The 12,516-nt window shown below is 35.1% G+C and overlaps 3 protein-coding genes across 3 annotated transcripts; 1 reads left to right on the forward strand and 2 right to left on the reverse strand.

Moving 5' to 3' along the window:
• Window positions 1–124: 124 nt before the first annotated feature.
• On the reverse strand, window positions 125–5,550 carry LOC134276206 (uncharacterized). Its single transcript, XM_062758483.1, has 3 exons — window positions 5,224–5,550; window positions 1,038–1,124; window positions 125–570 (listed from the first exon to the last, which is right to left on the reverse strand). The coding sequence occupies exons 1-3, from the start codon at window positions 5,548–5,550 to the stop codon at window positions 151–153; spliced, it is 834 nt and encodes a 277-aa protein (XP_062614467.1). The 3' UTR covers window positions 125–150.
• A 468-nt stretch (window positions 5,551–6,018) lies between these two features.
• LOC134276207 (uncharacterized protein K02A2.6-like) lies at window positions 6,019–9,978 on the forward strand. Its single transcript, XM_062758484.1, has one exon. The coding sequence runs from the start codon at window positions 6,019–6,021 to the stop codon at window positions 9,976–9,978; it is 3,960 nt and encodes a 1,319-aa protein (XP_062614468.1).
• Window positions 9,979–10,202: 224 nt separating this feature from the next.
• LOC134276208 (oncoprotein-induced transcript 3 protein-like) lies at window positions 10,203–12,481 on the reverse strand. Its single transcript, XM_062758485.1, has 4 exons — window positions 12,416–12,481; window positions 11,366–11,569; window positions 11,051–11,212; window positions 10,203–10,228 (listed from the first exon to the last, which is right to left on the reverse strand). Exons 1-4 carry the CDS (start codon window positions 12,471–12,473, stop codon window positions 10,203–10,205), a joined length of 450 nt encoding a protein of 149 aa, XP_062614469.1. The 5' UTR covers window positions 12,474–12,481.
• Between the last annotated feature and the right edge of the window lie 35 nt (window positions 12,482–12,516).

Consider the following 12,516-nt stretch of genomic DNA (forward strand, 5'->3'; position numbering starts at 1 on the left):
TATATATATATATATATATATATATATATAACCAAAATGTGTCATCTGTTAATAACAAAATAATGAAAAAGCACAATAACGAAACCGCACATATGAAGTTTCCCTATCCTATTTTGCGTCTTGTCGTTCGGTAAACAGAGACAACTGTATTCAAAAATGACAAACCTGTATGTCTGGTAATGTTATATATTCCCAGATTTTACTGCCCTCGCCATTTGTTGACCCCGTTTCGAACCGCAACGTTATGTGTTTGTCAATCAGTTTGAAATTTCCATCGTCTTGATTTTGAACTTTTATTTTATGTACCACTTTCCAGTCATTTGTGTTGTATTTATCTCGATCGTTGTATTTAAAAGCATTTATTTTAGTGTCACATGCCCTTCTATTTTTGTCGTCACAGGAAAGAGAGGAACTGTTATGAACCCCCATTTGAATGTTAAGATCAGATTGAGCGTTTTCCGTCCCAAATGGAAAGTAAGCAATTCCGTTTTCATTTATGAATGGTATTGTAAACTGGAGTTCAACCTCTGCACTCTGACCCCTATTTATGCGAAGTATTGGCGTCAAGACCTAAAAATATATATATATAATTGTGCTCAGGTGTCATTTAAACATACCTCCATGATAATTGTTTTGCTTTGGAAATATTTTTCTTTGTAGGATATATGAATTGACGATATTGAAATCGTTATTATATTTTCTAATATCAATGAATTCCTTGGGTTTTTGGGTACATGTAGTGTATCGATCTGCTGTTTCTTTTCCTAAGTTCCTGGGTAGAAAATGAGTTCAATCACAAACCCTTAAAGACTCTTTACATGTAATATTATTTAGAAACCCATTAAGTTTCCTCTCCGCCAAATAAATGATGAATATAGGTTTCACATTCAATTCAGTAAGATAATTTTAAGATAAGTCATGGTTTCTGCTTCGCATTTTCTCTATGAAGAAGAAGTTTTCTCAATATGCTTTTACACAGGAACTCACGATTGAGATAGATTAATTATGTATTGCTTTAGCTATTTTTTTCTTAATACCTTTATTCCTGCATAGAATAGAGAACTTGTTCCGGTCTCACAAGGACTGTCACCTTCACTTAATTTTGCTCCAACCACACAATGGATCTGCAAACGTTACATTTAAAATTAATACACTGCTCAAGGTTATAATTATTTGAACATACTACATAAAGATGAAATTCCGCGCAGGCGCGGGAACTTGAATTTATATTTGATTGCGCCCATGAGAAAAGGGTCCTTATGGCAATTTTTACACATTTTTAGTTCTTCATGAATTTTGATAGAACAAGGTTAGAAGTTGTCAGATATGAATTTTTATGGTTCTAATCCGTCTCTAAGTATGTTTTTTCTTCGTTTATATCAGTGATACTTTTATTTTTAACAGTGGAATCATGACGTCAGGTTAACGTTACGTCAAACATTAACTTTATTTTTTGTAACGTTCCTAATATGATTGTAAAGAATCATTTAAAAAAAAAATAGTTGTTATAAATAGTATCCATCAAAGGTAAAGAATCTTTTTCTCTCATTTTTTTTTTAAATTGTTAATTGTTATAAACATTATCTATCAATGCATGGTATGTGCGTTGATTGTAATACACTTCTCTCATGCTGGACGACAGAAAAGTCTCAGAAGGTGCAACTTCCGGGTAAGAATTGTTTTGTAAGTATACAGGATGAGTTCAAAAGTCATTTTATTTTAAATTTAAAATTTCAATTTAATTTTAAATAAAACAACAATTTTGTTGTTTGATTGTATAAAACTGATACATCTTTCCAAATGTGGAAATAAAAAAAAAATGTCCCTGAGAATGACAATAAACCAGAATCTATACCCAGTAATGTAGAATGATTTTTTTTTCGTTTTCTATATATAAATATGATAAAGACAACATTTGAAATGCAATTATTTACGAAAATACAATAATTTGAAGGACAATAATTTGATACACTGTAGATAGATTGCACATTTAGCAATATTCCATAGAATGTTTGTAAAAATATTTGGAAGGAACTCTGTCTTGCATTGGTAATAAAATCTTTATTTTAATTGAAACTATACAACCTTTTTTCAATCCCAATATTGAACACTTTTTTATCATTAACTCATAAAATATGCGGCTTAAATAATTGCGTGATGCATGAAATAAGGCAGGGTCAGTTCCAGGAATTCCGGTAGTAATTATTTCGGGATGATGTCAGTTGGATGGGGGTAGGCGTTAAATAGGTAAATGACATACATGTACGAGTACAGTTAATAAGAGCTTAACCCCCCCACCCCCCCACACACAACTAAATACCCAACCCAGTTAGACTATAATATTGGGAAATTATTCTTTAATTTTATTATTTGAATATTAATTTTAAACCCACAGTGTCGTTTTCATAAGCAATCAGCGATTAATTATTGGGCAACACATGCCCGGAACTATAGAAACTTGACTGACCACTATCAACGAGTGAAATGGCACCGAAGCGTACCTTTATAATGTAATAATATAATTCCGGGCATTTTGATTATGATAAAAAACAATTTCAATCCGAATTTCGTTAAATTGTGAAATTGATTTGTCGATCTATTCATTTATTTTAATCAAATACTAGTAAATAAATCGCGCGTGATATGAAATAATTTTATGTGTTGTTATAATAAATCGCGCTTTTTAATTTATAGAAAAGATTAATTCAATTGGAAATCAGACTTATATGTTAATGTCACAGACACTTGTTTCGAAAATTAATTTTTAAACCATAGTATAATCTATACTATAGGTTAAATTTCCGAAACAAGTGTTTATGGTTCGTGTCCAATTATGCGTCTGTTACATATACGTTATATCTTCTGATTGGCCAAATTCTGAAATGACAAATGTTTGCAAAGTGGTACATATAGCTAGGTCTGTTGTTTAGTTATGATATCAAATTTTTTATTTCAACACTCAACACTTACCCCCCCCCTTTTTGTACTTTCTTTTGTGTACGAAATTCTAATATGGAAGCTGTGTCGAGGTTTAATAAAAAATACATAACTATGTTGAAAGTATTCCAAATGATTTGCTTTTATGAATTTCAATCTGGTACCAAAAAATGACATGAATATGCTTAGCATTGGGTGTGTATCATTAACGCTACATTTTCAAAATTGTCAATACCGCTACACACAACAACACTACTACTACTACAAAAAACGTTATATTACTGCTGCATTTACAAGTAGACAAAAACTCTACATAACATCTTTCGTTAGCCAGCGGCTTTTGCATGAATTACTGTATAACGGGTCCTATCGGGAGAATGGGGGGGGGGGGGGGGGGTAGGACTTTAAGCAGTGTTTTTTTCCCTTTTTTAATATTAAACCTATTTTACTGAATAAAACATTTCAAAAAAGTTTCAACCATTATTTTATGGATAAAAAAAGTCTTCACAGAATTGGTACATGTATGGCAAAACTGTTTTGAAGGCCTTTCGCTTGAGGTAATGCTGTCTGGAAATCTTGCCAATTTTAAATTCCACTTTCATTGTTTTCTGACTTTTGTTGTAATTCTCCTTCCGGTCTGAAAAGAACTCATATAATGTGTCATTACTGGCGGATTCTAATATGTAACTGTATTGATCTGTAATTGCCCATAGATTTATTGATAAAATGTAGCGGCAGTAATGATCACCTGAAATTTCGAAGAAAGTTTTACATCCGTAAGAGTTAGGTTTTGGTATTTCAAATGCCTCAACCCCCCATATCTGCAACCAACATAAGAATCTTACAAGCATAATGTTCATGTTTTGTGCAGTGTATTTTTTTTTATAGCATGTAAAAATAAAACACGAAACAAAAAAAAACAAAAAACAAACAAAGAAACAAAAAAAAATACCAACCAAACAAATAAAAAAACAAATTGGATATAAATTGATTTCAATGTAATCTCTCTTTCCCTTTCTCATACGTTTAAAACCTGGCTATCTACTAATAAAGAGAAAATATTTTAAATGTTCTGAAATTGCTGAATGATGAGTGCAATGTGAACTATTAAAATCTTGCTATTTTCTTTCTTTTTTTTTATTTATTTAATTAGATAGTTATATTATTTTTTGTTATTGTTGTCATATTAAATATATTATTAAAGATAAATTTAAAAATAAACCATGAAGATTAGTTTAATTTTTAGAGGATTGTACACGAATTTTTATTTAATAATGATGAGGATTAAAACGTGCTTAAGCTGCTGTTAAGTAATATATTTTTCATTTTAAATCCGTAGCAAAGCCACGCGAGACGATTGTTAAGAAATTAAACTTTATCGAATGAGGAAAAAAACTACACTTGCATCGAAATTCCCTCTCTGGTTCCTCTCTTGTACCTCGAGTTATCTCTCTTATTTTTAGTCATTGAAAAGTTATCATATTCTTCTTGTGTATTCTTCTCGAATTGTGAAGCTTTCAGAAGAATTATACTTTAAAGTTTAATTTCTTTCTTGAGAAGAAGTTAACAGAGCTTCATTTTATACCAAATTTATGTACATCGCATAAAAACAAAATGTACAAAAGTTAGCCTGCACCGGTGATTCAATGTTTAAATTTTGTGATAGTGGAGCGGATCAAAATCCTTTTGCGATATTATATTTAGTTATTTCCGTGTCTATAGTACAATACATGTACAGAAATCTCAAACTGGTCCACATATATCAAAATCGAATTCATTCGTCCATGTATTCAACAAGCCAGTTAATCCATTGTCTGAAGTTTTTGACAAAAAATTAATGAATATATTAACTGTACTAGTAAACGAACCGATCTGGAATAAAATTCTGTCATTTTTTTTAATTAAAACTATTGGACAAAAGGATTTGGACACAGATTAAGTATGTGAATGAAATTTTTTTATTATAACTACGACAAAAGTTAGTGTCAAAAACGTAAACACGTGGTAAAAAAAATCTGCGTTGACACTCGCCGTCGATCTGCAACGTCACGTCTTTATGACGTTATTTCTCTGTTTTAGTGAAAATGTCATAAGGACCCTTTTCTCATGGGCGCAATCATTTATAGTCACCACCACTAACAGGAATGTCACTGTACTTTCTTCTGACAGTCTAGAGGGTTTATAGAAGGAAGATACAGTCCCTTTATGTAGAAAATTGACTGAAAAATAACAATTATTCCTGATTCTATCATTTAAAATATAAACTTTAATGATTAAACTACTTACCATCGAGTTCGCCTTTTTGCTCTTAGCTAACATCTGCGTCCCTGATAATAGAGCTACTTCCGATATGTTCGAGGATATTGTTTGATTTCTAAGAACTTCAGTATCGTCAGCATACCACGTGATGTCATAATAAAGATCCTGGTTGGCTAATCTTTGAAACTGGCAGACAAGATTGACATCTGGTTCATGGATAGTCCGCAGTATTGCGTTTAATGTTAATGTTTTCGATGTCCAGGAAACACTGTGGTAAGCTACCGTTATACTGGACGGAACTTCTGAAACACCTTTAAACAGAAATGTACTGAACTTTTGTTTTAGACTCGACATATATTTATGCATGAACATGAGAAAATATCTTTCAGATATGTCCATTGTGCCCCCCCCCCTAACAAAAATACACGACTGAACTGTAAAAGTAAATTATCAATGTCAAAGTTAAATATAAGCAGACATACGGACCAAAAGAACAAAAGACATTTTTCATCAACCAATTAATTAATTGACAGGTATAGGAAAACTTTACAGCACTAAGTACCTAATCCAATACCGGTACCTCAAATGTAAAAGAGCAATGAATGTCAAAAACATCCTTGTTTTATAAAAAATTAATAAAATTAAAATTGTAATGTGTTTGAATTGGGATCGGGCTCGGGGTACTAAAAATATAGAAGAGAAGCTTCGGGAATAAATGTCGCATGTTTATCATGTTTTGACTTTTTGGGCCAAGACTAGTGAATATATTACATTGGTGACGAGGATTCGGAACGCTTGAATTCTCTTTATCGAAGAATCAGCATGACCCACATAGGAAAAGTCGGTGAGTTTAATGAGAGCACAGAAAGCTTCGCGAATTATGTGGAGAGACTTGAACAATTTTTCGCGGCAAATGAAGTTAAGGACCAAAAGAAAGTAGCTGTATTTTTGTCGATTATTGGTCCAACGACTTATGGAGTTTTGAAAAATTTAGTGCAACCAGCCTTGCCGAAAGAAAAAGAGTACAAAGATTTAGTGCAAGTGTTGCGGGGGTATTACATGCCCAAACCGTTAGTTATTTCTGAAAGATTTAAATTCAATAAGAGAAACCAGAAGGAGGGTGAAAGTGTTTACTCGTATGTAATTGAGTTAAAGAGGCTATCTACACATTGTGAGTTTGGAGAATTTCTGCCTGAAGCACTTAGAGATCGACTGGTTTGTGGGTTACGGTCAGAAGCAATACAGAAAAAGTTGTTATCAGAGACGGAACTGGATTTCGATAAAGCGGTCAAGATTGCGTATGCCATGGAAACGGCTGAAAAAGACACATTGGCATTTTTGACTCCTGATCCAGGAATACACAGTATGGAAACAAAATATTCAGGGAGGAAATCTGAGAACCGAAAGAAATTTCAAAGACAATATTCGGAGGAATGTTACCGATGTGGGAATAACCATAACCCGAAGGAGTGTAAATTCAAAGACAGCAAGTGTTTCAAGTGTCAGAAAATTGGCCATATAGCAAAGAAGTGTCACATGAAAAAAAAATCAGAAAAATCAACACTGTTTGTGGCCAAGCCAGATGATGAGACATCAGATTCATCAGACAGCATTTGTTCTATTTTCTGTACCAATGAAAAAGACCATAGCAGAAGGAAGTTGACGGTGAACATAACAGTGGGAGATGAAGAGGTAGAATTTTTGATTGACACCGGGAGCGTTCGTACCATTGTAGGTGAGGCAGTTTACCAGAGACATTTAGAGCATTTCAAGCTCACAAAAACAGATACTGTACTTCGTTCATATACTGGAGATGAAATCGGGCTGCTGGGAGTGTGTCATGTTCCTGTAAAGTACCAGGATCAAGAGTTCGTTGAGCTACCATTGCTAGTTGCCCAAGGACAGCGACCAAGTTTATTGGGGAGGGACTGGCTGTCAAAAATAAAACTCAACTGGCAAGAAGTCTTTGCAGTCAGTATGAATGAAATGGAGACCCTAAGGAGAGAGTATAGTGACCTATTCTTGCCAAGCACAGAACCAATAAAGGATTTTAAAGCACAGATAAGGTTGAAGGAGGACGGACATCCAATATTTTGCAAAGCACGCACAGTACCCTATGCTATTAAAGAACAAGTGGAAATGGAACTGAGAAAACTAGTTGAGCGAGGTGTTCTTCAGAAAGTAAAAAATAGCTCCTGGGCTGCAACTGTAGTAGTGGTTCCAAAGGCAGACCAGTCAGTGAGGATTTGTGGAGACTATAAGATGACAGTTAATCGGTTTATCAGTGAGGAGCAGTACCCACTGCCCAACACAGATGACATGTTTGCTAGCTTAGCAGGTGGAAAAAAATTTACAAAATTGGATCTAAGTCAAGCCTATTCTCAGCTAGAATTGGACAGAGAATCTCAAGAATGTCTAACCATTAATACTCACCTTGGACTCTTTCGATATGCCCGGCTACCTTATGGAGTTAGTTCTGCAAGCGCAATATTTCAGTCAGTTACGGACCAAGTCCTATTGGGATTAGATCATGTGGTATGTCGGATAGATGACATTCTCATTACAGCGGCGGATGATACTACTCACCTGAATACGCTTCGAGAAGTATTTCGACGTTTGCGAAAGCATAACATTAAGTTGAAAGCAGAAAAGTGCGAGTTTTTTGCAGACCAAGTGGTTTATATGGGGTTCCTGCTAGATCACAATGGAGTACACCCAACAGAAGAAAAGGTTAAGGCCATAAATGATGCACCTAGACCTACTGGAGTAAAGGAGTTAAAAGCTTTTCTTGGGTTGTTGAATTACTATGGTGCTTTTCTGCCAAACTTAAGTACCGAGTTAAACCCACTCCACAAGTTGTTAAAGAAGCATGAACCGTGGAATTGGACGGCTGACTGTGAGGAGAGTTTTAATGTCTGTAAAAAGATGATCACTGAGAGTGAACTTTTAGTGTTTTACGACTCCAAGAAACCTCTCCGATTATCGTGCGACTCATCTTCCTATGGAGTTGGAGCAGTAATATCGCATGTAATGAAAGATGGCTCAGAGAGACCAATAGCTTTTGCCTCCAGAACACTGAGTGAAACCGAGAGACGGTATGCTCAAATAGAAAAAGAGGCACTGTCATTAGTTTTTGGAGTAAAGAAATTCCATAAGTACTTGTTTGGACGCAAATTCACATTGGTAACAGATCACAAACCGTTGTTGTCAATTCTGGGACCAAAAAAGGGTGTTCCCCCATTAGCTGCAGCCAGAATGCAACGTTGGGCACTGATACTGGCTGCGTATCAGTATGACATTCAGTACAAATCATCTGAACAGCATGGTAATTGTGATTCCTTATCGAGACTACCATTACATGAGACAGAACAGGAGGATACAGAAGAAGGAGTATTTTCATTGGATATGTACTTACCCATCTCCAGTCAGGAGATAGCTATGGCTACCCGAAGAGACCCGATTCTGTCTAGGGTGTATGATTTCACTCTGAACGGCTGGCCAGCTCATGTAGAGGATTCTGATTTGCAGCCTTTCTTTGATAGAAGGAATGAACTTACACTGGAAAAGGGATTGCTCTTGTGGGGGATGCGAGTGGTCATTCCGGACAAGTTTAGAGGTCGCTTGTTGCTAGAGCTGCATGATGAACATTTAGGAATGTCTCGAACAAAAGCCTTAGCCAGGGGGTATCTTTGGTGGCCTTATTTAGACAGGGACATTGAAGACATGGTTGAAAGATGTTCAGCTTGTGCATCTACTAGAAACACTCCAAAAGAAAGCCCCCTGCATCCTTGGATTTGGGCTTCTAGACCGGGGCAACGAGTGCATATAGATTATGCAGAATATAAGGGGCAGTCCTTTCTTGTTATTGTCGACAGTTATTCAAAATGGCTGGAAGTCATACCAGTGAAGTCCACCACAAGCAGCAATACCATAGAGAAGTTAAGAACATGGTTTGCCTCAGTTGGAATACCTGAAGAAATAGTGAGTGACAATGGGCCCCAGTTTACATCTTCTGAGTTTCAAGATTTCATGAAGCACAGTGGAGTTAAACATACACTTGTACCGCCCTATCATCCTCAGTCAAATGGGTTGGCTGAAAGAGGAGTACAGATTCTAAAAAAAGCATTAAAGAGGCAAGATTTTGATGGTCATAGATGGTCTCTTCAGCAGCGCCTTGACAACTTTTTGTTAAGGTATCGCATAACTCCACATAGCACTACTGGAACATCACCGGCAGAATTATTTCTTAAGCGCCAGTTAAGAACCCGGTTGAGTTGCATTAAACCTAATCTTCGGGAGTCTGTGGAGGAGAAACAGCAAAAGATGAAAGAACAACATGATGGTGGACAGTGTAAAGTCAGGGAATTTCAGGGAGGTGAACAAGTTCAAGTGAAAACAACTATTCCAGGACAAAAATGGAAGTGGATATCTGGTGTGATTCATAGAAAGTTAGGACCATTAACTTATCTTGTACGAGTTGGAAAACGCATTCGCTATTGCCACATAGATCCTTTATTAGCATCGTCTGCTACGATGCTGGAGCCGGAACTTACACCGCTGCCCTTTGATGTAGAGTTACCCTCTTTTAAGGAGCCAGGAATGGATCGGGCCTTAGTGTCTCCAGATGAAACAGGAAAGGGAACTCCTGAAATGGTGGAAACTCAAGAAAAACTTGCGGACTCTGTAAACAAGGATACCAAGGTGCCTGATCAGACTGATGCAGTGCCGGAACGTCGTTATCCGCTCAGGATGAGGAAACCCACTAAAAAATTGGACTTATAGAGCGAAATCGTTGGTGAACTGTGCTGCATGTTGCAGTTCTTATGACAATGCAAAATTAATCATTAATCATTACTTTGTATGTCCAGATAGGATTTATTCATCTTTTGTATTTTTTATTATCTTTTGTGTAAAAGGGGAGGAGTGTAATGTGTTTGAATTGGGATCGGGCTCGGGGTACTAAAAAATATAGAAGAGAAGCTTCGGGAATAAATATCGCATGTTTATCATGTTTTGACTTTTTGGGCCAAGACTAGTGAATATATTACAAAAATTATCTAGAATAAAATACTCACATGATATGCCAGGTTCTGCAAACAAAAAAAAAATCAATAAACATTTTTATATATTTACTTTAAAAACGAATTATTTTCGTGGCGTGGTGAACTTTCGTTATTATCATTGTATGAAGATACCAATGAATAAATGACCACAATTAAATGTTGAATTGAAAACGATCAAACATTTCTCAAACATTGATTTAAATTTTTAAAGGAAAAATCGAAATGGTATCGTAGATTTTGATTTTCGGAATGGCAAAATATATAGAATGAAACAAATAATGTATTTGTTTTTCTTAGCTTAAAAATTCTAATTTCTAGTCAAAATATATTCTGTACGAACATTTCATTCACCCACTCCCCCTTTTTGAAAAAAAAAATGGTATTTAAAATTTATAAAGGTTTATGAATAACTTTACTTTATTTCAACTCTGATGCATCGATAACATGCTTAAAATGTTTCAAGACTGTTTCTAAATCTTAGAACTAGGACATTTTAGTGTCATAAATAAATGTGAGTCTTCCATTATGTCATAATCCAAAACTAAAGCGTTCACCGGTTATGAAGTTTGAACATGATTTGGTAGGCAGAGGGCATCTCTACATGTACCATTTATTCTGTTAATAAGCCATAGCAAATGGATTAAGAATGGTATGAAGTACACATGAAAAAACATCTTTTACATTTAAACTAGGGATATTTTCCAACAGAGAGTGTCGGCAGCTCTGTACCACAGGCAAAATAATTTGAGAATCGTAAAATGACCATAAAATATACCACGTAGTGAGCTCACCAAAGCAATATGCAGAGTTACATTGATCCAAAGGTGTCAATTCATATACGAAGAAATTCCCACAATTCTTTGCATTTACGGTGTGCTGCTTTGAACAGCTACTACTGAATCCAACTTGACAAACTGTCACTGCTTTCGTTTCTCCTGATTGTGGCGGTGAATCTATAATATAGAAAAAGACAGATAAACTCTTCATTTCTTTTGTGCGATCTCTTTTGTCTTTATCGTATACAAGGTAATACTTTTGGTTGAATATCAATTAAGATTGTCTTTTGAGATAACAAATAAAACTTTTTAACAGATATAATTAATTACCATTCATCCAATAAGGATATAGCGTTCCACACATTCCCAGGGTGGGTTCGGAGGTAGGCATTTTGTGGTAGCTGGCCCTATACCATTTCCGTACAATGTATCGGTCACAGAGCGGGACAGAGTCCTGCACATAAGATGGGTTTCTTTTCGCCAAATCTCCAAGCTCTGTATACACAGAGGTCGAACAAGGATCTTGAGCAATAACTGTTATAATAAGAAAACAAAATTTAATTCTCAGAATGCATTTCTCCGAGAGATACATAAAAAAAATATGTGTATGTCTCTTTGGTTTGCAACAACTTTAAGCTTGCTATAGTCTTCCTTTTACGTTTCCAATTGCAAATCCTTTTTCTATATATTTAATTATATGAAAATCGAGTTTTTGCTATTGCTGTTTTCAGATCCGAAACAATTAAGAAACAAGGTCTGTCTTACACGAGACTTTTTCTATAATATGTTTTTAACAGATATTTATATTTATTATTTGCAAAGAAATCGTGATCTGTGTGAACAATTTTTATATTCTATACGCAGGACCATGCTCTACTTATACACTATTTCTAATGCAAGGTAAGATATTGAAAACAAGTTGTTTAAACAAGAATATTAGCAGTCTTGTTTACAGTAATCAATTTGTCAGTTCAATGGTCGATACAATGACATTTTCAGTAAATACAATATATCAATGAGTCAAATGCTGACTGAGGCTTTTCTCACTACATGTAATTCCTGGTCCATTATTTACACTCTGAGCTGAGGACGGATTTTTTCCGTTATTTCCCGAGTATGACAAGGAGCACGCGGCTGGTCTGACCGGTTGGCAGGGGATACTCACTCCTCCAGAGCAGCTCATCCCACTTCTGATGTTTTTAATGTCTATGTTTGCTACTTGCTCCTATTTTGGCTTTTTGAAAGTTTTAGTTCTATTTGTTTTCTCAAAATATTCGTTTTATGCAAACATTCCTTTCAATAAAAGCGTGTTCTCAGTCTGACGACTGTATTCCAAATTGTACAGTTAATACGTAGAAAAATAAAGAAACTTATAATTACCTAATGTAATGTTTCCACTTATCAGCACCAATAAAAACAGGAGAACTGTCGATTTCATTGCTGTAATATGTATATATTTAAAACATAGTTCATATATAATA

This window comes from Saccostrea cucullata, unplaced genomic scaffold (assembly GCF_032062105.1).
Source record: "Saccostrea cucullata isolate Sc308-1 unplaced genomic scaffold, CSIRO_AGI_Scuc_v1 ctg2225, whole genome shotgun sequence".
Taxonomy (NCBI): domain Eukaryota; kingdom Metazoa; phylum Mollusca; class Bivalvia; order Ostreida; family Ostreidae; genus Saccostrea; species Saccostrea cuccullata.

Coding starts and splice junctions, on each gene's coding strand:
- LOC134276208 (XM_062758485.1), bottom strand. CDS start 12,473: ATGAAATCGACAGTTCTCCTGTTTTTATTGGTGCTGATAAGTGGAAAC. Junction 11,570..12,415: donor AAGTGGAAACATTACATTAG/GTAATTATAAGT, acceptor TTATTATAACAG/TTATTGCTCAAGATCCTTGT. Junction 10,229..11,050: donor TAACTCTGCATATTGCTTTG/GTGAGCTCACTA, acceptor TATATTCACTAG/TCTTGGCCCAAAAAGTCAAA.
- LOC134276207 (XM_062758484.1), top strand. CDS start 6,019: ATGACCCACATAGGAAAAGTCGGTGAGTTTAATGAGAGCACAGAAAGC.
- LOC134276206 (XM_062758483.1), bottom strand. CDS start 5,550: ATGTCGAGTCTAAAACAAAAGTTCAGTACATTTCTGTTTAAAGGTGTT. Junction 1,125..5,223: donor GCAAAAAGGCGAACTCGATG/GTAAGTAGTTTA, acceptor TAACGTTTGCAG/ATCCATTGTGTGGTTGGAGC. Junction 571..1,037: donor TATTCTATGCAGGAATAAAG/GTATTAAGAAAA, acceptor ATATATTTTTAG/GTCTTGACGCCAATACTTCG.